Here is a 24,024-nt window from a genome sequence, read left to right as displayed (position 1 = left end):
CGCATGGTAGCAAATACAATAGTTTAGACAAATTAAAATAAAAATGACATACATTGTGTACACACCATGCACATGTACAAATGTATGCTTATGAAAATTAGACAATGCAATAAAAATAATAATAATTAAGAATTATTAAAAAATGCCTTACATAACATAAACTAATATAGAAACAATGAACTTATTATTCCTTGAGTTTCTCATACATGTCCAAAATTGCAGTGAAGTTAATTTTTTGTGTACGGTATACTGAGATTTAAATAAAGATTGTAAAAATTATGTAAATTATGAATAAATATTTGATTTGTTTCGCGTTGTGTTTCCTATTGCTTTAGATCTTAACACTTATTATCTTACTATTTCTTTTGTTTTGTTTTGTTTTTAAAAAGACATCTATTTAAGCGCTAGTAAAGTGGTTTTTCTTGTTGCTGTCAGTTGTTGGTTTTCTGTTAGTGAAATGGTTTCCAACTTCATATGTATAGTGGATGCTGCAACAGTTGCCTACACTAGATGTATGTATATGTATGCGGGTCTGTATGTATTTTGTTTGTATGCATGCAGGGGATGTATGTATGTATGTACATGGCAAGCCACTAAAAGACAGAATCTGGGTCACACTAGTTTAGCAATGCATCCATTGTATATGGAAATGGCGGATGCTGCTGTTGCTGTTCGAATCTGTTGGCTGAATATGACAGCAACTTTGTCGCTGTTTTTGCTGCTGATGCTGTTGTATCTGCCGTAGACGGTCAGTCCAGTATAACGATTTGTGATTCAATTGGTTTGCTGCTCGGCTCGGGGGCCATTGACTTGATAGGCAGTGAGCGCCATGGTTTGCGCGCCGCACGACGCAGATCCACAGCTGAGAGTATTTTTCGTGTTTTTCTATTGACAACAAGAAATGAGAGATTAGATATTGCTATCGTGCAACAACTATCGAATTGCGCTCACTTGTGTACATCTGTCGCTCTAAAGTAAACATCGTCCGGTGCATCCATCCAACTTATGACCTGCTTGCGTCCATTGCCGCCACGTGCCATTTGCGCAATCTTTTGCTTGCCATTGAGCTGCAAACAAATCAAATAATAATAATTACATTTCTACAATCGCAATTTAAGTTAGACCTACTTGATGTCTGGAGAGTGGTTGACCCGCTGCCGCCATCATCGCGGCAAACTGCTCCGGACTGGGGCAATGCGAGGGCATAGGATCCTTATTAGGGCGTTTGGCAGGCGGTCCACTGGGCACAATAGTCACTGCAAGTGCCAAAGCGAAATATTATTAATGGATGACAGAATGAGATAATATTTGACTTACCTTCGGTGCCATTGAGTTGCTGTTCCTCGTGCGCACGCTTGCGTATCGTAGACGTTGCTTGCGCTGGAATTATAGTTAGTTCTTTGTCAGCCGCAACTGGGACGGCGACCACATCGGGCGTTTTATTGGGCACACGCTCGTAGAGTAAACTGCCGTCTGGCGCTTTGGGCGGCTTGGGGAATGAAACAACAATGGGCTGTGGCATTTTATCTTTGGGCGTCAGCACCAGCCATTCATGTGGACCGCTGCCAGGTGCGCCCAAACGATTGGCAATTTTTGTGACACTGCCACGTTCCTTAGGTTTGAGCAAAAGCATCTTTTTGATATCCGCCTGTGATTTGCCGTTAATACGATTTGTAACTACAATTAAAAAAGTAACATAATACAATAATGCCATCTATATATTGAAGAGTATAATCCAATTTACATTCTTGCTTGACCAACAGCGCATTGATTGCGTATGCACTCTGTCGCGCCGCTTTCTTGGGTTTCACAATGTTTCGACAAACAATGCGTGCCACACGCGTCATGGGATTCGTGTGCAAATAGAAGGCAGTGCGCGTCTTCATAATGGGCCGCGGCGAACCCGAACTGATGGCAATGCCATGCGCTTGCGCGTAATGCCGGGCCAGGTGGGTCTTCAGCTTAAACTCTTTCCCGCAGTTGACAATGGAACACCTATATGTTATTTTATTAATGGTGTAATCTTTAAAACTTATTAGATACTCGTACCTGTGCAATTGACGATTGCTAAGATCACTAACTTTTTCATCTTCGTTAAGATCGACTACTGTTGTGGCGCCTGTGGCAGCTAGCGCTGCAGCTGGAGTCGCTGCAATGGCAGCCTTTTTCTTAGCCTCACCATCGTTAGCATCGCCCTTATGCGCCGATTTCATACTGCCGTACTTTCGCCAATAGTCCCAACAACTCTGACACAGGCGACATGGTAGATGACCATTACTAAACGAATTCCACTAAAGTAAAAAGAGTTTGCATTAGAAATAAATGTCTACATATTGTCACTTTGTTCTATCTTACGTGTGATGATTTAGTTGTCCCGCACGATTCGCAAGGTTTACCATTGTTGGATAAGTCGGCTCCGCCATTGGTGGTGCCATTATAGATGCCTCCAGCACCGCCGCTGCTCGCCTTCACGCTGGCACCGTTACCTTTGCCATTGCTATTATATTGCGGAATATAGACTTGTTTGAGCTTGAGTTCCGCCTCAACGGCCTTTACGCGCTTCTGCTGCACATAGCGATCGGTGGTCTTCCACATATAGTAGTATTCAATGATCTGCTTAAGCGTTTTCCAAGGAAGCTTTTTAAAGATAAAGATAGTTAGATAGTTTTAAATAGGCCTTCGGTTTAGTTTGCTTACAAAATCTTGTCGTATGTCATTGAAGTCTTTGCCATATTTATCTAGCGCTTCCTCAAAGAGATTAGCTTCCGATGCGCTCCAATCTTCGATTTCGTCGCGACAGAGTACTGGCCCAGTGGAAGGAACTAGCGAGGACATGGCCTCATCAATTGAATAATCGTGTTTGTGCAGAATGTTCATGGCGTGAAACTGAAAGCAGATGGAAAAACATATGGAAATTAGGAGGGATTAGCAACTCGACCAGGTTATTTTCATTCAATTGCTCACCAGTGTTATGTCTCGGCTGGCGGCCGCTGCGGACATGTGCAATGAGGGCTGCTTTACAGAACTGCTGCAGTCGAGGGCGCGGGCAAAGGTGCCAATGGAACGCGACACGACAAGAAACTGATCGATTTTGCGATCGGTCAAACTATGCTCCGGCGTCCATACCAGCGACTCCAGCTCCTCCAGCTTACGTTCATCTGTGGCGGTATCTTTTAGCTTGGCGGGTATATCACACTGATAGCGACTGCCGACACGTATTTCGCCCTTGTCGGCAAGCAACGTTTTTTGATTCGGATCGAAGACCAGACAGTAAAAGAATGTGTCCTGTGCAAGGCAAAGCCAGCAATTAATTAAATAATTAATAACATCATTTAAATTAGTAATCATTTTAATTCCTTAGACAATACAACTTACATCTTTATTGAGATAGCTTTGCAGTGACTCCGTTTCGTTGAGCAGCGTCACGGAGCACTTCCCTCGGATTTGTGTGGCGGGTATCGACTCAACTTGTCGTGATAGAAACAGTTCCCGATGCTTGATCTGGTATCGCTGTTTGGTGGTTAGCGCTTCGCTCTTCTCTGCATCGCCACCAGCAGCAGTAACAGCAGCACCGCTCGCAGCGCTGTTGTTGTTGTTGTTGTTATTATTATTATTATTGTTGGTATTGTTATTGTTGCTGGAATTGCCGGTGGTGGCGCCGGCGGACGCTTGCGTCGGACTGGTGCGTTCCTCTTCGAGTGCAGCTGCAAGCAAACGTAATCAAATCTTTATAAGCACAAGCATTCAAAGTATCGATAAAACTAAGTTACATACGAGCATTAAAAAAAATATGTTTTAGAACCAATTACAACCATTGCATTATCAATTTGGTGTTCGTATCTATACTACGTAACATAAAGGTACTAACCTTAACAGAAAACTTTTTTATACGATATACAGTGAAAGCTCTGCTGACGAACAAGTCCTTTAATTGGACATATGTTTTTCTAATTTTTAAAAATAATAATTTTAAGAAAATTGTTATTTCTCCAAAATATATTTTAAGCAGATATCTTTGTGTCCACTAAGCAGAGTGTTCACTGTATATAATGATCACAAATTTATGAATAGTGTTTACAGAATTTAAAGATACGAATTTACATGTCTTACAATAGTTGCAACGTTGTCTAGGTCAGTACCAAGTTTACTCTACCATAATAGATCAATCAAGACGTGAAAAATATTACAATACATGAACATTAGGTAAACAAAAGATTGTTTAATGAAAAATCTGATAAAAGAAAAATTTGCATTCCCAAAAGAAGATGAACTACGTTGTATTTTTATTTTTTATAGAAGTTACTGCTTTGCCATTTTGTACCTATTGAGGGATCGAGCACAGCTTGCGCCGCCTGCTCCTCGCCCACCGGAGTTCTAAGCCAGGTTTTCTTCAGTTTTGTTGCCAGCGGTGAGTCCTCGGCGGTGGCCACTGCATCATCATCAAGTTGAGTGGGAGGAATTTTTGGGAAATGTTGATTTTACAAATATACATATGCACATAATATATATATACAATGCTTATGACGTGAATGGTAACAAGCCGAGCTTAATTTAAATTTACTTTACTAATAACTGCAAATAAGTTGTCAGCGCGTTAAAAGTGAGGTTAAGTACGAAAAGTAATTTTACTAAAAGATGTCGCGTTTGCCCAAACAGAAAGCCCAACAAAATAAATACAAAACTTTTTGAATTTATTTTTAATACCGCGCCAGGAAGGGATGGTAACGGGTGGGCGAGGCGACCTCGCCAGTTGGGCGGTAATGTGGTGGTGGTGGTGGCTGCTGCTTCTGCTTCTTGAAGAGTGCGAGCTGCGCCCAATCCAAGCAACCAACCATCCCACCCCGCTTCCCCACCAAAGGACTGTGGGTGCATTCGTGAATTTACAAAAGCGTAGGTGAATAACGAAAGAAGAAGCAGCAGCAAGACACGCGCGGGGGGTGAGTGCGCAACTGTTCGGTAGCCATAGATAGGGCACAGTCGCACAGTCTGGCAAGTGCGCACGGCCGGGGGTTGCCAGATGGAGGCGTGTGCGTTTTGTTTGCTGACGATGTCTGCCTTTGCTTCTCTCGCTATTACGGGTATATTGGTTTTTTTTTTTCGTTTCAATACTCTTGCAAGGGGTATTCTAATTTTCCTGCATAATATGTAACACATAAAAGAAACATCTGCAATTCCATTTGGTGCATTATTTTTAATCAGTATTAAATTCCGCTGATATATATACCAATCCAACAGTACAAATTGAGTGGACCTGTTATCAGTGGAAAATTACATTTTTGTATGAAAAATGTTTTTGAAGATATGTTGACTTACCTACGACATATTTATCAACATCGGTTTAATAAATTATATATATAAGTAATCGGTCAGACATAGTTTCTGCACTAAAGCTCTGTCAACTAATGTGCATTTATTATATGTCCGCAAGGGTATTTCAATTTCGACATAACCAAAGCAGACGGTTTTTTGTTTTTTTTTTTTTTTGTGTTTTGCTTGAAACGCTGTCGTGGCCAGTTTTGAGCTTTTTGTATCATTTTTTTCTTCTTTTTATTTTTTGGTTTCTTGACACGGCCGATAGTCTATTTGCGTTGTTTAGTTGGTTGTTTTAGTAACTGTGCTAATTTTTAATGAGTGATTAGCAGCTAGGCAGCGAAATTCGCAGCAAACGCAGCTTCGAAAAAGGAGCCGTAGCAAACAGCCATTGAAGGGGTGGACGGCCATGAAGGGGGTATACTGTTAATGGGCATTGTCGACGCAATGTTAAGAGGGTGTGGGGCATGTGGGGAGGGGTTGGAAAAACGCATTTTCGTTGGGTCACGTATCGAATTTGTGTGTGCCACAACCAACCCCACCGATTGGGGGCTTTGTGTGTGTGTGTGTGTGTGTGTGTGTGTGAGAGGGGGTATGTGTATGTATACTTTTTGGTAGGAAGATACAGCGAATGGCTTTGTCCATGTAGATGACTGCTAGTTGCTAGTTGGGGTACCCTGGGTGTGTGTATGTATACATAAATGCAAAGCGCGGCTCCTTCCGAAGCTCCTGCAGTGCCAGGACTCATGAAAATTTTCGTGCACACACAAACATACACACATACACACACACACACCTATAGAGAGGCACAGAGGTAGACAGCAAGTCTACCTACCGCTGCCGCTACTGCCTAGTGTTGCCACATTGAGGCAACCAAAAACGGCAACAACATCGAAGTACAGTGCAGCTCTACACACATTATGTTTATGTGCTTATGTTGTTCTTGTTGTTGTTGCTACGGATGCTCGGATTCCGTTTACTCTTTGCTTTAGCTGTATGCTTTACAGTTGTTGTCATTGCGGTTCTTGTTGCCGTTGATGTTGGCTTTTATTGTTGTTGTTTTTGTTGTTGTTGTTGTTGTTGGCGCTGCTGATGCTGCTGCTAAGTGGGTGTGTATTAGTGTGAGTGTGTCAGTGTTTGGTGGGCTCCGCTTTGACACATTGCACACACTGGGCATATGCTGGTGTTAGTGAAAAGGGGGTTGCGCTGAGGTGTGGGCGGAGTAGCTTCGGTTTTGGTTGCGGCGCATGGTGTATTTCGCTCATCCTAAGGCGCCACCGCCTGAGCTTTGGTTCTTGTGGTGAAAAATATGCTTAGGATCTGTAGGGGCTTTTTGACTTATTAGAAGAGCGCGACGGCGCCTCGTCGCAACATAACCTCACTTCGCTGACCAACAACTTATACATACATACACACGCACATATACATTTATATGCTTGAATGTATGTGCCTGAATTGGCGTACTTACGTTGATGCTTATCGGCCAGCTGTACAAGCGGGTTGGGCAGATCACGACGTCGGTAGAAACACATGACCTTCGCTTCCACATTGCCGGTTTGGTTTTTATTCAGCTCCTCGATGCGGCGTATCAGGAAGGGACTATTCGGCGTTGTCTCAACGTAGACGTAGTCTGCAAAATTAAAAGTTGCATTATTGAATTTCAGTTGCATTTCAAAAATGAAATACGCAGATGTGGTAGAATAATTACAGCCCAAACTGACCGCAAATCATTCATTATGAAGGTAAAACGCATTCAAAACACACACAAATATCAACATACACACAAGCATAAAGTCACACACACACACACACGCACACATGTAAATGTATGCAGACAGCAGAAACTAGAGATAAGTAATATTGGGTTACCTTTGACTATACGAACAAATCAACGGCAAAGCAACAGTAAATAATTAAACAAAAAAAATAAATGTTATTTACTTGGCATAAATCCTAAAATTAATAGCGATAGCATATATTCGTGTATTTTAGTGTGTTAAAAGGGAAATTCATAAAATTTTCAAGGCATATAAGCAAATCAAAAAGAATAAATATAAAACGGCTTTAATCATTCTATTAATAGTTTCTGTTTTTTATATACATATACAATATTGCTTCGAATAGATCTAAATACATCCAAATTTGAGTAAAAGTGCGTATACTTTAATTTAGCGATAATTACAATCACAAATTATAGTAAGCCACTGTTTAACCATTTCTGTCAACCTATAAGAGTATTAAATGTCGATAATCTCGCAGTTTACAATCTTCTACTTAAAATTTACAGTATTGCTAGCTGCTAGTGGACACGCCGTTTAATTACGGCCACAGTACAGCGAAAAAGTATGCGCATTGCTCAATTAAATACAAATGTGGGCATCCATCCATCCATTCAACGAACGCAACAGAAACAACAACGATGTCCATGGGCTGAGGCAAGGGGCTGAGCACACACATACACATACACACACACACACACACACACACACACAAGCACACATGTACAGAGCGCGCCAGCAGCGACGGTGCGGAACCTGTCGCAGAAACCGTTGCTTGGGTTTTGACCACGGCAACAGCAGCAGAAGCAACGAAAGCCGATAGAAGAGAGAAAATGACACAAAAGAAAAAGAAAAAAAAAAGAGCAGCGATCAAGCGGTAACATTCAGCAGGCATAATATAAAAGGAAAATGTATCTTTTGCATTTGGCCGATGTAAAAAAGAGATGAAAAAGAAAGTGTCGCCATAGCCTGCGACGACACTGCGCTGTGTGTTTGTATGTGTGTTTGTGTATGTGAGCGTGGCTATTAAAAGTGACTAACAAAAAGCGCTGATGGAGACAAATTCGGAGGCAATGCGTGCATTGAGAGACTAAACCCATACACAAATATCATGAAAATGCCGAAAATTTATGCATTCGTCAAGCTTTTCCTTTTTGTATTTTGATTATTTATTTTGATTGTTTTAATTATCCGTTCGCATTTTCGCATCTACGGTTCATTTGCATTTGAATCGGACAAGCAGAAGAACAACGCCGTACAATGGGGCAGGTGAAGACAACAATAACGTCATCGGTTAAACAGAGTCAGCGAGTGAGCAAAATGAGTGCGTAAAATCTGTTGAAAAATGGGGGAAAACTCACTCGAAGCGTGAGATGCTGCGCCAAAAATATTGCAAACTCATTAGCATAAGAAAACAGAGCCAACCAATAGCAACAACAAAGGCACGAAAATATCACGAAATATACTTTCAATTGCACAAACACACGCAAGCACAATCACACATACACACACACACACACGCAAGCACAATCACACATACACACGCAAGCACATACGATGATCGGCAGGCGGATTTGTCAATGCAATTTTATTTCATCAGTATCCCCAACCCAACAGCACAAGTTCTCCTACATACACACACACACACACACGCACAGGCACACGCACACAGATATCAGTGCTAATGCTTATCGGGGCAACAGAAACATGTACTAAAAACACTTGCTGCAGCTGCGACAATTCGGCTGTCATACACATAACCCCTCTGCGCGGCCGGTTACTCGATGTTCCATTGCCGCTTCGTTGGTATTGAAAAATCGTCTACGTTGTTAAAACTCGCGTCGGCAAATCGACACAATTTAAAAGCGCATATGAGCGCATTTCACATCATCATCATTGATAACAGCATTGAGCGTATGGGGGTGTGAATATTTGGTAAGATTTGATAATTAAATGCACTTTCATTATTTCCTCAATTTGGAGTCCCATACACACACAAACACACATGCACATACGCATATAAAACGGCCAGGCGAAACAGTGAGACGGCGCCGATAACGAAAGATGATAGAAAAGCGAGTATGGAAAAAAAATTTTCTCACCTCCGACTCGATACATATTTGTGGCCATTTTCACAAAACTTGCGCACCAAATTTCACATGTAAAATATTCTGCACTTATTCAGCACTGTTTTTCAATAGTTTTGTTTCAAATTAGCGCACATTTATTAGCATAAAATTTAAGTTGTTATGATTGCATTTGCATTCACATAAGACGCGTTTTTTTCGTCGCCATCTTAGAAACAACTCTAAAAAAAATACACACACACACACACACTATGACAGCAACGAGTAAACAGCTGCATCAGGGCTGCATTTGATAGCAGAGCTGCCAACTAGTTTTTATATTTCGTTTATTTATTTGTTTAATAAATATTAATATATGGAAAGCTATTTAAGGTACACAAAAATAAGCATGCCTTACTGCTGCATTATATTTACAGAGTTTTATATAAACAGAAACAAAATTTGTATTGTTTGCATTCCGTTTTGATGAGTATACGTTGACAAGCTGTCTGCTACGCAACCAACTGTCAAATCCGTGACGTGGCCTGGCCAAACGATTTTTCCAATAAGACTTGCTTGTGTTATAATTAATTTTAAGTTAATAAACGCAGCGTAAGCGTCGATAAAGTCTTTTAAACGATGACTACCTACGAGGAGTTCATCCAGCAAAATGAGGATCGTGACGGAGTGCGCTTAACCTGGAACGTATGGCCTTCAAGTCGCATCGATGCCAGCCGCTTAGTGGTGCCGCTTGCGTGTCTCTATCAGCCCCTCAAGGAGCGTCCGGACTTGCCACCAATACAATACGAGCCCGTGCTGTGCACGCGCAGCAATTGCCGAGCCATTCTGAATCCACTGTGCCAGGTGGACTATCGTGCCAAGCTCTGGGTGTGCAACTTTTGCTTTCAACGCAATCCTGTGAGTACATAAATCCGCAATGATCTTTCTACTTGAAGATTAACACTTGTAATTCCAGTTTCCTCCACAATATGCAGCCATATCGGAGCAGCATCAGCCAGCGGAACTGATACCTGGTTTCAGTACCATTGAGTACACCATTACCAGGGCGCCGACAATGCCGCCCGTGTTTATATTTCTGGTCGATACCTGCATGGATGAAGAAGAGCTGGACGCGCTGAAGGACTCGCTGCAGATGTCGCTGAGTCTGCTGCCGCCGAATGCATTGGTGGGCCTTATTACCTTCGGCAAGATGATCCAGGTGCATGAGCTTGGCACTGATGGCTGCTCCAAGAGCTATGTATTTCGCGGCACCAAAGATCTGACCGCCAAGCAGGTGCAGGACATGCTGGGCATTGGACGTGGTGTGGCCCCAACGCCACATCAGCAGCCAGGTCAGCCGGGTCAGATGCCCAATGCACCGGGGGTTGGGGGGGCCGGACAACATTTGCCACCCGCTCATCGCTTCCTACAGCCGATCAGCCAGTGCGATACCGCACTGGGTGATCTGCTAAGCGAGCTGCAACGTGACCCTTGGCCGGTGCCGCAGGGCAAGCGCTATCTACGCTCCACGGGCGCTGCTCTCTCAATTGCAGTTGGCCTGCTGGAGTGCACGTACCCAAATACGGGCGGTCGCATTATGACATTTGTCGGTGGCCCTTGCTCCCAGGGCCCCGGCCAAGTGGTCGACGATGAGCTAAAGCATCCCATACGCTCCCATCATGATATACACAAGGACAATGCCAAATACATGAAGAAGGGCATCAAGCATTATGATGCGTTAGCGCTGCGCGCTGCCACTAATGGCCATGGCATCGACATATACTCATGTGCCCTGGATCAGACCGGTCTGATGGAGATGAAACAGCTATGCAACTCCACCGGCGGTCACATGGTTATGGGCGATTCATTCAATTCGTCGCTGTTTAAGCAAACATTCCAGCGCGTGTTTGCGCGCGACAGCCGCAACGATTTAAAGATGGCATTCAATGCCACACTTGAGGTGAAGTGCTCGCGCGAGCTGAAAATCTCTGGCGGCATCGGCTCGTGTGTGTCGCTGAATGTGAAGAGCCCGTCGGTGTCGGATGTGGAGATCGGCATGGGCAATACGGTGCAATGGAAGTTGTGCACACTAAATCCCAGCTCCACATATGCCTACTTTTTCGAGGTGGTCAATCAGCATTCGGCGCCCATTCCGCAAGGCGGACGCGGCTGCATACAGTTCATCACACAATACCAGCATCCAAGCGGACAGCGGCGCATACGCGTCACCACCTTGGCCAGAAAGTGAGTTTCGCCCCCAATCTAAGCTAGTTGGTATACAGCATTTATTGATTTATTTTCTGTACAGTTGGGCGGATGCCAACACGAATGTGCAGCACATTAGCGCTGGCTTTGATCAGGAGGCAGCCGCAGTGCTTATGGCGCGTATGGTTGTCTATCGCGCCGAGACGGATGAGGGGCCGGACATATTGCGCTGGGTGGATCGCCAGCTGATTCGCTTGGTAAGTGCTTAGCGCAGCGTTCTATGTGTATATATATTATATGATTTTCCTTGTTTGTTGATTGCAGTGCCAAAAGTTTGGAGAGTATTCGAAGGATGATCCGAACAGTTTCCGGCTGTCACAAAACTTTAGCCTGTTTCCGCAATTTATGTATCATTTGCGCCGTTCGCAGTTCCTGCAGGTCTTCAACAATTCGCCCGACGAGACCACATTCTATCGACACATGCTGATGCGCGAGGACCTCACACAGTCCCTGATCATGATACAGCCCATTCTTTATAGCTATTCATTTAATGGGCCACCGGAGCCGGTGCTGCTTGATACCGCTTCAATTCAAGCGGATCGCATACTGCTGATGGACACCTTCTTCCAGATACTCATCTATCACGGCGAGACGATTGCCCAGTGGCGTGCGCTTAAATATCAGGACATGCCCGAATATGAGAACTTCAAGCAGCTGCTGCAGGCGCCAGTCGATGATGCCCAGGAGATATTGCAGACACGCTTCCCCATGCCGCGATACATTGACACCGAACATGGCGGCTCGCAGGCGCGTTTCCTGCTCTCTAAGGTTAATCCATCGCAGACGCACAACAACATGTATGCCTACGGCCAGGTGGGTCTCAATTAGCTGACGCATTTAAACAGCAATTTTGTTAATCTATTTTGAAAAATTACGTTTTGTTTTCGTTTTACTTTCTCATTGTGTACCCCCCACTTCTTCTTGTTGTCGTTTAATGTTGTTGTTGTTGCCACGCGCAGGCGCCAATTGGTCAGACGACGGTAGTAGAAAACAAATTTTTGTTCAATTTATTTCACTTTGGGTTTAGTACTAAGTTACTTTGCTTCTTCAGCTCCTTTAAATGCTTCTGGTGCTGGCGCCGCTTAACCAAAACCCAATCCCAATCACAGTTTACTAACTCAATATAATTATTTTCATAGGATGGCGGCGCTCCGGTGCTCACAGATGATGTCTCCCTGCAGCTGTTCATGGAGCATCTGAAGAAGTTGGCCGTCTCCTCGACCACATAGAAGCTGTTATACGAAATGAAATGCCTGTAAGCCACGTATGGAGAGTTTTGGCACAGTTTTATTTTTTTGGCAGAGGCAATTACATAATTTAATCCCATATAATGCATATGTGTAGATTCCGATTGAACACGCCTGATAAATACAATAATAAACCACATTCATACATATTTACACGTATTTATTTATTCAAGCAACTAAATAAGTGATCAAATCATTTAAGTAAATAAATATAGTAGACTGGCCATTAACAAAATGCAAATATTTCAAGAGAGCGCGGAATGAAAGCGGCAATAAACCAGAATTTCCATACAATAAATTAGCGTAAAAGCAATCAACAATAATATCTTCATATTAAATATAGTTTATAAATTACTAATACAAGTGAATATGCCTCGAACTTGATATTAATTTGACTAAACTATTTGGTTCACACTGACTAAGACATTTGTTTTCTGTTTCTGTTATCATTGAGGCCTAATTAAGAAACCGTATGGACATCTTCTGATCGACATCGGTGCGATCCAGCGCCTTGCAAAAGTCCTCGAACGAGATCTTGCCCTGACAGCACAGATCCGCCTCCAGTATTGTCCGTTCCGCAATGCTCACCAACTGATCCTGACTTATGTTCGCGCCAACCATCATGTGCAATATCGACAGCAGCTCATCCCGGCTAATGACACCATCATCGTCCAGATCGTACATTTTGAATGCAAACTTAAGCTTCTCCTCGCGGCTGTTCAGTTTGCTCTGCTTGTTGTCCCGCAGCGGCCGGAAGTGGGCCAACACATTCATAAACTGGCGAAAGTTGACCCGATCATCGGTGCTCTCCGCAAAGAAGGAGTGGACAATGCGCTCGCAGAGCGGATTGATGGCTAGTTCGGGTATGCGCATCAGATCCTCTCGCGATAGTGTGCCGCAGCCGTTGCGATCCAGCGAGGTGAAACGCGAATACAGGCGCTCAATTTGATTGGGTGTAACTGAGGTGGGATACAAAAAATTAAAAAAAGATAACAACGGGTAGGATAGAGCGTGGCACCTTATCAATTGATAACAAATACACAGACAGTGGCGAAAACACAGCTATTATCCGATATAAAAACTCAGCAGTTGCTGGATACAAACGGGCGCCTTATCAAGCATAAATTACACCTACTCGGACAACTGATAAACACAGGTTTGTGTGCATTGATTGGGGCCCATCAAACGGCAGCGCGCAGCACTTTGCCCCCGCGGGTCGTTGGGACAGCATGACGTCATAAATTGATTTGGAAATTTATAACACCTTACATAAATGCTTCAAATTGAACTCGTTTCCAAACACTCAATTCGAAAACAACAGTTACGTTCCTTAACACTTAACGCGGCTGTGTGCTAGCTTAATTGTAGCTGGCGCTGCCGTACGCTAAATGACTTTAGACTATGAAACATAATTGAAACGATTGGGCAAAGCTATAATTAGTTGGCACAGTTGCCACTTAAGTGCAAGATTTCTGATCACAATGAGAATGCTTTTAGCAACTGCGTATTTGTTTTGAAATGTTTTTGACAATTTATACATGGGTAACCAGCTCCAAGGTTACGTTAAATACTATAACAGATAGAATACCTGGAGCTTGTGATTTGTATACTTACAGCCTGTTTCATTCTGTATTTGGGCAATTTCCTCGTGCCGCAGAAAGAGCGATGACTTATTGCCCATTATTTGTGGCTTATTTAAACCAATGAGAGCTACACAAACACAAAATTTCCACTGAATTGAACGGAGCGTAGTGTGACCGAGTTTGGCAAGTGCTAAAATACTGATATTCAAAGAGATAATGATGCAGCACTGCCAACTGCAATGCATTGACCAATCGATAGATTGTGGCGGTATGTCGATAGGTAGTACAATTTTGCTAGTCGGCAAATAAACAATTTTTACACAATATATAAACAATTGCTTTAGTTGCCCGAATGCAGATGGATAAGTTAAACCAGACTTTAACAGCCGTTAAGAATCTACGCTCAAATGTGCGGCAGTGCTTTGAACACTTGGCCGATGGCACCGACGGCGAGGGCATCGACGAAAGTCGAAATAAATTTGTGCACGATTTTCAGGACAGATTCGGTGCCATTAACTCGCAGTTGCGGTGAGTGTGTTGAAATTAATTGGTTAAAGCATTACTGAATGGCGTTTAACCGTTTGCAGTGAAGTGGAGCAGCTGATAAATGGCTTACAAGTGCCACCGACAGCCTACCATTTGGGCAACACCACATTTCTGGCACAGGAAACGTCACAGGATCGACAGGCGCTGTATCCGCAGCTGGTGAACAGCTACAAATGGATTGACAAGGTGCACGATCATAGTATTCTTGCGTTCAACAATCTCAATCAAAATACGCTGCGTCGCTCGTACAACTATTGCTCACAGAAGCGCCAGCGATTGCCCTTCTCTTCCTTCAACAACGATCCGGAGTGAGTGCACGATTTAGATTTTTTTAAACTTTTATATTAACACTTTTGTTGCAGCCACATAGATAAGCTATTGAGTGAAATTAATCATCCGCCGCACACATCCTATAAAGTCTTTCGTCCTTTTGGATCCAATGCCGTGGCCATTGTTACCATCAGCAATGTGCTCAAGGCGGCCATTGTTTTTAAGGGTGTGCTCATTGAGTGGGTAACAATCAAGGGCTATGATGAGACGCTCGAGCACGATGATCTGTGGGCCGAGTCGCGCTATGAAGTCTTTCGCAAGGTGCAGGAGCACGCCCACTCGGCCATGCTGCACTTTTTCTCACCCACACTGCCCGATCTGGCGGTGAAGAGCTATGTGACTTGGCTGAACAGTCACATCAAGCTATTCCTTGAGCCGTGCAAGCGTTGCAGCAAATATATTGCAAACGGTTTGCCGCCAACGTGGCGCGATTTGCGCACTCTCGAGCCGTTCCACGAAGATTGCCGCAATAGCTAAGCATAACTTTTATACTTCATTTATTTCAAAAAACAAAAAAAATTATATGTATGTATTTTGAATGCATGCGCCGCGTGGATTTTGAAAAATCGCAACGCGCGACTGAATAACTACAACGGTTTAATGCATTAATGGCCAGTTGAGGTGGCATCGACTCCAGCGGCAGCATTGGTTGTGCCTATGTGGACACCACGCTGTAGGCACAAGCGTTCAAAATTCTGGCGCAATGTGGCACGCAGCTGTTCGCGTTGACGCTGCACTTGCTCACGCTGGTATTGATAAGCCAGTACCACCTCTTGGGGAATGTAACAACAGTTCTCATCGTCCTGATCGTAGTCGTCAAAGTAGTCCTGTAATTGATATTCACTATAAGATTTGCATTCATAATCAATGTGGGTCCTTGCTACGTACCCACATCTGCAGCAATGAGAATTTTTGATCCAATTGCGTCTGTTGGCCATAGAGCAAACCGGAGACGTAACTGTTGCGGACTGCAACATCATCGACGCTTTGCTCCTCGTCCAGCAGCCCGTCATGATGATTGCACAGTCCGTCCGAGCACGAAACTTCTGAGCCTTCCGGCGACGAGATTGCGCTGGAAATGCGCGAATTGGCATGCGATGTGGGTGGATCGCTGCCATAGCCAGAATCGCGCACATCCTGCTCGCAGGGACAATTGGGGATGGGTGCTAAGCAGTCGTTGCATTTCGATGCTTTAGACACGTCTAAGTGGTCATCGACATACAATAACTTTTTAGCTTTCTTGCTAGCAGATTTTTGCTTCTTTTTCTTCGGTTGCTTCTTCGATTTCGATTTCGTTGATTTGTCACTTGGCGTTGGCGGCTTTGGCTCCGGATCTGCGTCTGCACAGAGTATAACGATGCCATCATCGACGGCGTCGTCTACAACCGCAGGCTCAGATTCAGCTTCAGCCTCAGGAATAACGTCATCTTCTTCCTCCTCGTAGTCCGTTTCGGCAGCGTCGTTCGCATTATTAATATCGTTTTCACACAGACGATGCATATTCTTTTTCTCATCCTTCTTCTTCTTCTTCTTGAGCTTCTTCTGCTCACGCTTCAGCTCCTTGGCTTTCTCCGCGCGACTGATCTCCTGATAGAGCAGCTCCAAGTTGCTGATGCCCTGTTTTTCCTCCACACGCTCATGAAAGCTGCGACAGAGCGCATGCACGCCCACAGCAGCCAGCACTTGGCAGGCACGCTCCTCCTCACGCAGACTAACATAAATGCGACGCAAGCGCTCGTACATGATCATGCCGACACACGTGAGCACCTCCTCCTGGGCGATCTCCAGCGTTTTGGCATGGCGTTCGCGCAGTTTCGAGTAGCTACCATTTACCTCCGGCTCGGCACGCTTGATAAGCGCATCAAGGAACTCGATTTTATTCGTGCTCACATGTATGTGCTCATCGGGCACACACTTGCGTATGTGGGCATACAGCTGTGCCGCATAGCCCTTCTCCTTGGTGGATACCTCGCCAATGAGTATTTTATAGGCACGCTCGATCTGCAAGGCAACATTGGCATTAGCTTGAAAATAGGATGCAATTAACGCAAGATGCTTACCTTTGTGCGACAGCCGGCGCAAAACTTGTGCTTCTTCAGATACTTATCGAGCACTTCGTGCAGTTCCTTTGTCTCAATGATGGTCACCTCGGTGCGACAATTGCTCTTCATGGCGGACCACACTTCGCGCCACGTTTCCGAAAATGGTTTGGCACGGAACGTGTCCAATGAATGGAGCACACAACGCGTCTTGTTGCGCAGTTTATTATCCAACAGATTGTTGAGCACCTCGTGATGCCTATATAGTAGAGTGCCCAGTGCCTGAGGTGTTTTTAGTTTTTCCTCCGTTATGCCCAGCGTGCAATTGTCGCGCAACTCCAGCGGGTCGACAGTACGATGGCCGGACTCAGCTAGCTGGTAAAACAAACGCTCCACCCTTCGCCGGCAGCCCACACACTGGACGCACTGATTGAGCACCGAAATGAAGCCACTGCTATCAATCACAAGCGATTGATTGCGTTCCGTTTCTGTGAGCAGATTAAATTTACGTGAGAATTCCTCCAGTTCGCGACCCCGTATCTGTGGGCTGTCAATGACAAGTCCTTTGCTGTTCAGGTCCATGAGCATCTAGCAAGAGGGGGGAGAACAGGTCAAAGACAGATCAGAGATAGTAAGAGAACAGTGTTGGCAACAAGAACACACACACGCACACAGAGAGTAACAAAGAGAAAGAAATGCATTTAAAACCTGTTTTTTTTTTTTTTTTTTTTTTTTTTTTTGTTGGTCGGTGTTGCCACTTCAGCAACATGGCGACCCTACGTAAGGTGCAGAGGGGGCGTCGGGCAGGTGCAGATCTGCCGAGCGGTTGCTCTAAGCGGCTGTTTATTATTATTGCAGACTTCAAATAACACACACAGAAAAACTGAAGTTTAATTAAACAACGTTTTCAATTTATGGGTGCAGTCGTCGACAAGCATATATATGTTTATGCACACATACATATGTATGTGTTTACTACGTATGTACATAGCACACAAATGCACGCGTACGTGTTATGAAAGTTTGACAATGTGCACACACAGGCATACACACAACATTCACGACACAAAAATGCATTAGTATGTGGGTTTGGAGGGGGTAATCAAATTATTACAATTTTTATGACACTTTTACAGCAGTAGTTTTACATTATTGCATATTAGCTCCTTTGCGCATTTTGTGACTTACCATTAGCTTATCACCTGCCACCAAAGGTAAATGCCTGCGGCCCACATAACCAGAATCATCATCATCAGTATTATAGACTTTAGTTAGTCTCGCCATGTTCTTTTGAAGACCAACGATGGCAGTTTTAGGCACTTTAACGACACACTTTGTGGCAACAAAACACAGCACAATGTTTGAAGCGTATTTTAAATAATATATTATACAATAATATGATGTTCTTTACACTATAAATCAACTATAAAAATGATTTTTTCTAAGATTTCAAACACGTATGTAGGGTTCAGCAAGTCGTCCGGTCGCCATTAATAAATAGTGTTGCCTAACGGGAGACATTTGTTATTTTTGCAGCACAGACACCAGTGCAACTGTGCGCCTCAGCGTTGCCAGACCGCAGTAAAAGTCATCTAGACCTCAACAAAATGAGTTTTTTTTAGCGCGTTTTGTTGCTCGTTTTGCTGGTGCAAAGTTGCATTTTAATAGTTTCCAAGTTACTACGCGTGCTTTTTGATTTGTTTTGGAAGCTAATTGTGTGTTTGCGAATTGGGAGAAAATGTCGCATCACTATGTGGTAACCGCACAAAAGCCCACAGCGGTTGTCGCCTGTCTCACCGGTAAGTAAAAGACGGGCATGATGTCGACGGGAACATGCACATTGTAGTTTACTCTTAACCGGCATTACTTTAAAATAAATTAGTTAAAAACAAGAAGCATCTTTTTTAATAACTCCTCAGGCAATTTCACATCGCCGACAGACTTGAATTTGATTATTGCACGCAATAATCAGGTGGAAATTGATTTGGTAACACCAGAGGGTTTGCGCCCGCTAAAAGAGATCAACATCAATGGCAAAATCACGGTTATGCGTCATTTTCGTCCGCCAGACAGCAACAAGGATTTGCTTTTCATATTGACGCGACGCTTTAATGTCATGATACTTGAGGCTCGCATGGTGGGCGATGCTGTAACCGTCGTCACAAAAGCCAACGGCAATGTCTCCGACTCGGTGGGCATACTTTCTGAGGGTGGCTTCATTGCAGCAATTGATCCAAAGGCGCGCGTTATCGGCATGTGCCTCTATCAGGGGCTATTCACCATTATACCCTTGGACAAGGATGCCAGCGAGCTTAAGGCGACAAATTTGCGGTAAGCCAAAGGAAATGCCTTGGTATACTTTAGTTTATCCGTTCTGCTTCTTATTCGTACAGCATGGATGAGCTTACCGTCTATGATGTGGAGTTTCTGCACGGCTGCCAAAACCCAACAGTCATAGTCATACACAAGGATAATGATGGGCGCCACGTGAAATCACACGAAATTAATTTGCGTGATAAGGAATTTATAAAGGTCGCCTGGAAGCAGGATAATGTAGAAACAGAGGCAACTATGTTGATACCAGTACCCTCATCCATTGGTGGCGTTATTGTAATTGGCCGCGAGTCCATTGTCTATCACGATGGCAGCAATTATCATGCTGTGGCGCCGCTCACCTTCCGCCAAAGTACCATCAATTGCTATGCACGTGTGGACAGCAAGGGATTGCGTTATCTGCTGGGCAACATGGATGGACAGCTTTATATGCTCTTCCTGGGCACCACCGAGACCAGCAAGGGTACCACCGTTAAGGACATCAAAGTTGAGCAATTGGGCGAGATTTCTATACCGGAATGCATTACCTACTTGGACAATGGATTTTTGTACATTGGCAGTCGCCATGGCGATTCGCAACTGGTGAGACTTAGTTCGGAGGCTATTGATGGCTCTTATGTCATACCAGTGGAGAACTTTACCAATTTGGCGCCAATTTTGGACATTGCCGTTGTGGACTTGGATCGTCAAGGACAGGGCCAGATTATTACTTGCTCTGGCAGCTTCAAGGACGGCTCGCTACGCATTATTCGCATTGGCATTGGTATACAGGAGCATGCTTGCATCGATTTGCCTGGCATTAAGGGCATGTGGTCCCTGAAGGTGGGCATCGATGACAGCGCCTATGAGAACACGCTCGTCTTGGCCTTCGTTGGGCATACACGCATTCTGACCTTATCTGGCGAGGAGGTGGAGGAAACAGAGATACCTGGTTTCGCGAGCGATTTGCAAACATTTCTCTGCGCCAACGTGGATTACGATCAGGTGTGAATTCAAATTAGGTGCATGTGTGCCATAATTTAAATTAATACATATTTATTGCAGCTGATTCAAGTGACTGCGGAGAGCGTACGTTTGGTCAAGAGCGCCACCAAAACGCTGGTTGGTGAATGGAAGCCCGAGGGCGATCGTTCCATTGGTGTCGTCTCCTGCAATAGTACACAGATTGTAGCAGCCTCGGCGCGTGAAATATTCTACATTTCTATTGAGGATGGCAGCCTAGTGGAGAAATGCCGAAAAACCTTGCCATATGAGGTGGCCTGCCTGGACGTTACACCACTGGACGAGAAGCAGACCAAGTCCGAATTGGTAGCCGTGGGCTTGTGGACAGATATATCGGCGGTTATTTTGCGGCTGCCCGATTTGGAGACGATTTACACTGAAAAGCTTAGCGGTGGTAAGTATTTAGTTGTAGATAAATTCTTTCATTCTTAAGTATTGTTAATCAGCAGCCGATTCGAAATAGCCTTGTCCGTCTGTCTGGTTGTCTGTTTCCATGTAAGCTAGTCCTTCACAATGCAATCCTTGCAGGCAATCCAATTATCAGAATCGCTCTAATTTAAAGATGAAATTGTCAGTCACGAGTTCTGTCATGATCCTCACACTTTAGACAAATTCTAATCCTATAGAATCCTATAGAAAAAATCTGTTGAATTTGAAAAAGCTATTTTTATCGTAATACCTTTAAACTGATAAATTAAGTGCTTTATATATTAACAAGGGTATTTAATATCTGGCCTGGTATAGATAGCAAGGGTATTTATTTGTTGGAGCCCCGAATGACTTGTCTTTTATTGTAAACAAACAGAGATCATACCACGCTCTATACTGATGACCACCTTTGAGGATATCAACTATCTGCTGTGCGCTCTTGGCGACGGGTCCATGTACTATTTCATTCTGGACAGGACCACCGGTCAGCTGACGGATAAGAAGAAAGTGACCCTTGGCACACAGCCAACCACATTGCGCACATTCCGCTCGTTTTCCACCACGAATGTGTTTGCCTGTTCGGATCGTCCGACTGTTATATATTCATCCAATCATAAGCTGGTATTCTCAAATGTTAATCTGAAGGAGGTGAATCATATGTGCTCTCTTAATGCTCAAGCATATCCGGACAGCTTGGCGCTGGCCACCAAAAACTCGGTTATATTGGGCACCATTGATGAGATCCAGAAGCTGCACATTCGCACTGTGCCACTGGGTGAGGGACCGCGTCGTATTGCCTATCAGGAGGCTTCACAGACCTTTGCCGTGTCCACTCTGCGCATCGATGTGCACGGACGTGGCGGTGCAAAGCCGTTGCGCAACAGCGCCTCCACACAGGCTCAAAATAGTAGCTGCAGCTCCAATATATTGCCCAAGCCGGGTGGCGGTAATTCGACGGCGGCCAATGCAGAAGTTGGCCAAGAGATTGATGTACACAATTTGCTGGTTATTGATCAGAATACATTTGAGGTATTGCATTCACATCAATTTGTACCGCCGGAGACGATTTCGTCATTGATGTCCGCCAAACTGGGCGATGATCCCAATACCTATTATGTGGTGGCCACGTCGCTAGTCTTTCCCGACGAACCGGAGCCCAAAGTGGGACGTATCATCATTTTCCATTATAACGAAAATAAGCTAACCCAAGTGGCCGAAACGAAAGTCGATGGCACATGCTATGCTTTGGTGGAGTTCAATGGCAAGGTTCTGGCCGGCATTGGCAGCTTTGTGCGCCTGTACGAGTGGACTAACGAGAAGGAGCTGCGCATGGAGTGCAACATTCAGAACATGATTGCGGCATTGTTTTTAAAGGCCAAGGGTGACTTTATTCTAGTTGGCGATCTTATGCGCTCCATAACGCTGCTGCAGCACAAGCAAATGGAGGGCATCTTTGTGGAGATAGCACGCGACTGCGAGCCAAAGTGGATGCGCGCCGTGGAGATTCTGGACGATGACACCTTCCTTGGCTGCGAAACACACGACAATTTGTTTGTGTGCCAGAAGGACAGGTGAAGTAGCATGGACTTAAGCGCATTTTGAACATTAATTCTAAACATTAAATTGTCTCTCTAGTGCTGCCACAACGGATGAGGAGCGTCAGTTGCTGCCGGAGTTGGCGCGTTTTCATCTGGGCGATACAATTAACGTATTTCGGCATGGCTCTCTGGTTATGCAAAATGTGGGCGAGCGCACCACGCCCATTAACGGCTGTGTACTCTACGGCACCTGCAATGGTGCGATTGGCATTGTCACCCAAATACCACAGGACTTTTACGATTTTCTGCATGGCCTCGAGGAGCGCCTGAAGAAGATCATTAAGTCGGTGGGCAAAATTGATCACACCTATTATCGTAATTACCAAATCAATACCAAGGTAGAGCCCAGTGAGGGCTTCATTGATGGCGATTTAATTGAAAGTTTCTTGGACTTGAATCGAGACAAGATGCGCGAGGCCGTCAGTGGTCTGGAGGTGTGTATAGCCTGGATTCTCAATCAATAATATATAAAATTAAATTTATTTTTTCTTTTGCAGCTAACGCTGAACGGGGAACGCAAGAGTGCGGATGTGGAGGACGTCATTAAGATTGTGGAGGATTTGACACGCATGCATTGAATCATTGATTGAGCTGTATATAGTTCATAATTATTGATTGATAAATCTACAATTTGTTTTTGTATGCTTTTAAGCGTGATTTCGATACCATGTATCCTATCCAATACAGCTCATTATTCTCTAAATGTTCTCCAAAACCTGTCTACTAACAGTTGACACTGTTTATTCAGCGTTGCGTTTGATTCTGTTCCTCGCCCAGCTTTGACTTTCAATTATATAGCAAAAAAAAAAAAGAAGAAAAACTACAACTATCGTTTGACGCACTTTCAAAGTTGCGTCACGCAATATTTGAATAAAGTGCTTAAATTTAAATCTAATACAAGTGTTTGTAAAGAATTATTTCAATACATAATATTATACGAATTAATTTTTAGTCGATTGTTTGCATTGTTTGTTTGGCGCATGTAAGGCAAGGTTTGCAGTTTTGGAATTGATATCATATTTAAATCTTAATCTACGCTTGCGCAGCGTGTTCTCTCAGCTTACGCACCTCCAATCAAAACACGGCGCGAGCACGTCCATAGTATGAGAGGCTTGCGTGTATGTATGTGCGTTTAGTTCCGGAGCAGGCGAACGCTGCTCACGTGCGACATGGAAACGTGAGCAATAAGCATTTGGGCAAAGGGTCGCAGCGGGCGGATCGCGGCATTGGTGTTTCATTCATTAATACACGCACGCACACACACACACACACTCACTCACATTAACATATTTACGTGTACATATAGACAGCGACTGGAATGCTGCATGTGCGCTCAGCAACCGCCACTTTCCAACACCCGCAGGCAAACAGTTGTTTTTACATATGTATGGGAGTTTGTGTATGTGTGAGTGTGTGCGTTGTTGTTGTTGATGAGTGCTGTCTGTGCTTGTATGCGTGTGCGCACTCGTTGCGCCTCCACATGCTTTGGCAGCGCCT

General features: G+C 44.2%; 6 protein-coding genes across 8 annotated transcripts; 3 read left to right on the top strand and 3 right to left on the bottom strand.

The window, feature by feature from the left end:
- Positions 1–163: 163 nt before the first annotated feature.
- MTA1-like (metastasis associated 1-like) lies at positions 164–9,402 on the bottom strand. 2 transcript variants are annotated; one of them, XM_002056149.4, is made up of 13 exons: positions 9,191–9,402; positions 6,779–6,940; positions 4,322–4,429; positions 3,376–3,704; positions 2,965–3,285; positions 2,698–2,886; positions 2,356–2,637; positions 2,050–2,291; positions 1,745–1,995; positions 1,318–1,677; positions 1,129–1,256; positions 952–1,067; positions 164–885 (listed from the first exon to the last, which is right to left on the bottom strand). In XM_002056149.4, the coding sequence occupies exons 1-13, from the start codon at positions 9,216–9,218 to the stop codon at positions 750–752; spliced, it is 2,652 nt and encodes an 883-aa protein (XP_002056185.3). In that variant the 5' UTR covers positions 9,219–9,402; the 3' UTR covers positions 164–749. The 2 variants fall into 2 exon arrangements, with proteins under 2 accessions (XP_002056185.3, XP_032289529.1); XM_032433638.2 differs by lacking the exon at positions 4,322–4,429.
- A 236-nt stretch (positions 9,403–9,638) lies between these two features.
- Sec23 (transport protein Sec23) lies at positions 9,639–12,815 on the top strand. Of its 2 annotated transcripts, XM_015170393.3 has the most exons (6): positions 9,639–10,072; positions 10,131–11,398; positions 11,463–11,616; positions 11,684–12,232; positions 12,379–12,399; positions 12,559–12,815. In XM_015170393.3, the coding sequence occupies exons 1-6, from the start codon at positions 9,794–9,796 to the stop codon at positions 12,646–12,648; spliced, it is 2,361 nt and encodes a 786-aa protein (XP_015025879.1). In that variant the 5' UTR covers positions 9,639–9,793; the 3' UTR covers positions 12,649–12,815. The 2 variants fall into 2 exon arrangements, with proteins under 2 accessions (XP_015025879.1, XP_002056184.1); XM_002056148.4 differs by lacking the exon at positions 12,379–12,399 and having other exon boundaries at positions 9,641–10,072.
- Positions 12,810–14,439, bottom strand: elm (calcineurin like EF-hand protein 1 elm). Its single transcript, XM_002056147.4, has 2 exons — positions 14,281–14,439; positions 12,810–13,625 (listed from the first exon to the last, which is right to left on the bottom strand). Exons 1-2 carry the CDS (start codon positions 14,345–14,347, stop codon positions 13,123–13,125), a joined length of 570 nt encoding a protein of 189 aa, XP_002056183.3. The 5' UTR covers positions 14,348–14,439; the 3' UTR covers positions 12,810–13,122.
- A 71-nt stretch (positions 14,440–14,510) lies between these two features.
- MED27 (mediator complex subunit 27) lies at positions 14,511–15,712 on the top strand. Its single transcript, XM_032433640.2, has 4 exons — positions 14,511–14,529; positions 14,594–14,777; positions 14,837–15,103; positions 15,158–15,712. The coding sequence occupies exons 1-4, from the start codon at positions 14,520–14,522 to the stop codon at positions 15,600–15,602; spliced, it is 906 nt and encodes a 301-aa protein (XP_032289531.2). The 5' UTR covers positions 14,511–14,519; the 3' UTR covers positions 15,603–15,712.
- LOC6632538 (gametogenetin-binding protein 2-like) lies at positions 15,606–18,650 on the bottom strand. The gene is made up of 4 exons (XM_002056145.4): positions 18,353–18,650; positions 17,186–17,752; positions 16,014–17,126; positions 15,606–15,952 (listed from the first exon to the last, which is right to left on the bottom strand). The coding sequence occupies exons 1-4, from the start codon at positions 18,446–18,448 to the stop codon at positions 15,731–15,733; spliced, it is 1,998 nt and encodes a 665-aa protein (XP_002056181.1). The 5' UTR covers positions 18,449–18,650; the 3' UTR covers positions 15,606–15,730.
- A 90-nt stretch (positions 18,651–18,740) lies between these two features.
- Positions 18,741–23,390, top strand: pic (DNA damage-binding protein pic). Its single transcript, XM_002056144.4, has 7 exons — positions 18,741–18,963; positions 19,084–19,495; positions 19,558–20,482; positions 20,543–20,894; positions 21,306–22,500; positions 22,565–22,961; positions 23,025–23,390. The coding sequence occupies exons 1-7, from the start codon at positions 18,903–18,905 to the stop codon at positions 23,103–23,105; spliced, it is 3,423 nt and encodes a 1,140-aa protein (XP_002056180.1). The 5' UTR covers positions 18,741–18,902; the 3' UTR covers positions 23,106–23,390.
- The last annotated feature ends 634 nt before the right edge of the window (positions 23,391–24,024 follow it).

This window comes from Drosophila virilis, chromosome 2 (assembly GCF_030788295.1).
Source record: "Drosophila virilis strain 15010-1051.87 chromosome 2, Dvir_AGI_RSII-ME, whole genome shotgun sequence".
NCBI classification, from domain to species: Eukaryota; Metazoa; Arthropoda; class Insecta; order Diptera; family Drosophilidae; genus Drosophila; species Drosophila virilis.
The sequence above is the reverse complement of the archived record's forward strand: the minus strand, read 5'-3'. Positions and strand labels throughout refer to the sequence as shown.

Excerpts from the sequence above, each read along its gene's own strand:
- Sec23 (XM_015170393.3), top strand. The coding sequence starts at position 9,794 with ATGACTACCTACGAGGAGTTCATCCAGCAAAATGAGGATCGTGACGGA. Across the intron at positions 11,399-11,462 it reads GTCACCACCTTGGCCAGAAA|TTGGGCGGATGCCAACACGA; the intron begins GTGAGTTTCGCC and ends TTTTCTGTACAG. Across the intron at positions 11,617-11,683 it reads ATCGCCAGCTGATTCGCTTG|TGCCAAAAGTTTGGAGAGTA; the intron begins GTAAGTGCTTAG and ends TGTTGATTGCAG.
- MTA1-like (XM_002056149.4), bottom strand. The coding sequence starts at position 9,218 with ATGGCCACAAATATGTATCGAGTCGGAG. Across the intron at positions 2,887-2,964 it reads CCAGCCGAGACATAACACTG|TTTCACGCCATGAACATTCT; the intron begins GTGAGCAATTGA and ends ATCTGCTTTCAG. Across the intron at positions 1,996-2,049 it reads AGCAATCGTCAATTGCACAG|GTGTTCCATTGTCAACTGCG; the intron begins GTACGAGTATCT and ends AATAACATATAG.
- MED27 (XM_032433640.2), top strand. Across the intron at positions 14,778-14,836 it reads GCCATTAACTCGCAGTTGCG|TGAAGTGGAGCAGCTGATAA; the intron begins GTGAGTGTGTTG and ends AACCGTTTGCAG. Across the intron at positions 15,104-15,157 it reads TCCTTCAACAACGATCCGGA|CCACATAGATAAGCTATTGA; the intron begins GTGAGTGCACGA and ends CTTTTGTTGCAG.
- elm (XM_002056147.4), bottom strand. The coding sequence starts at position 14,347 with ATGGGCAATAAGTCATCGCTCTTTCTGCGGCACGAGGAAATTGCCCAA. Across the intron at positions 13,626-14,280 it reads AATACAGAATGAAACAGGCT|TTACACCCAATCAAATTGAG; the intron begins GTAAGTATACAA and ends ATCCCACCTCAG.
- pic (XM_002056144.4), top strand. The coding sequence starts at position 18,903 with ATGTCGCATCACTATGTGGTAACCGCACAAAAGCCCACAGCGGTTGTC. Across the intron at positions 19,496-19,557 it reads CTTAAGGCGACAAATTTGCG|CATGGATGAGCTTACCGTCT; the intron begins GTAAGCCAAAGG and ends TTATTCGTACAG. Across the intron at positions 20,483-20,542 it reads CCAACGTGGATTACGATCAG|CTGATTCAAGTGACTGCGGA; the intron begins GTGTGAATTCAA and ends TATTTATTGCAG.
- LOC6632538 (XM_002056145.4), bottom strand. The coding sequence starts at position 18,448 with ATGGCGAGACTAACTAAAGTCTATAATACTGATGATGATGATTCTGGT. Across the intron at positions 17,127-17,185 it reads GCGCCGGCTGTCGCACAAAG|ATCGAGCGTGCCTATAAAAT; the intron begins GTAAGCATCTTG and ends GTTGCCTTGCAG. Across the intron at positions 15,953-16,013 it reads TCTCATTGCTGCAGATGTGG|GACTACTTTGACGACTACGA; the intron begins GTACGTAGCAAG and ends TATCAATTACAG.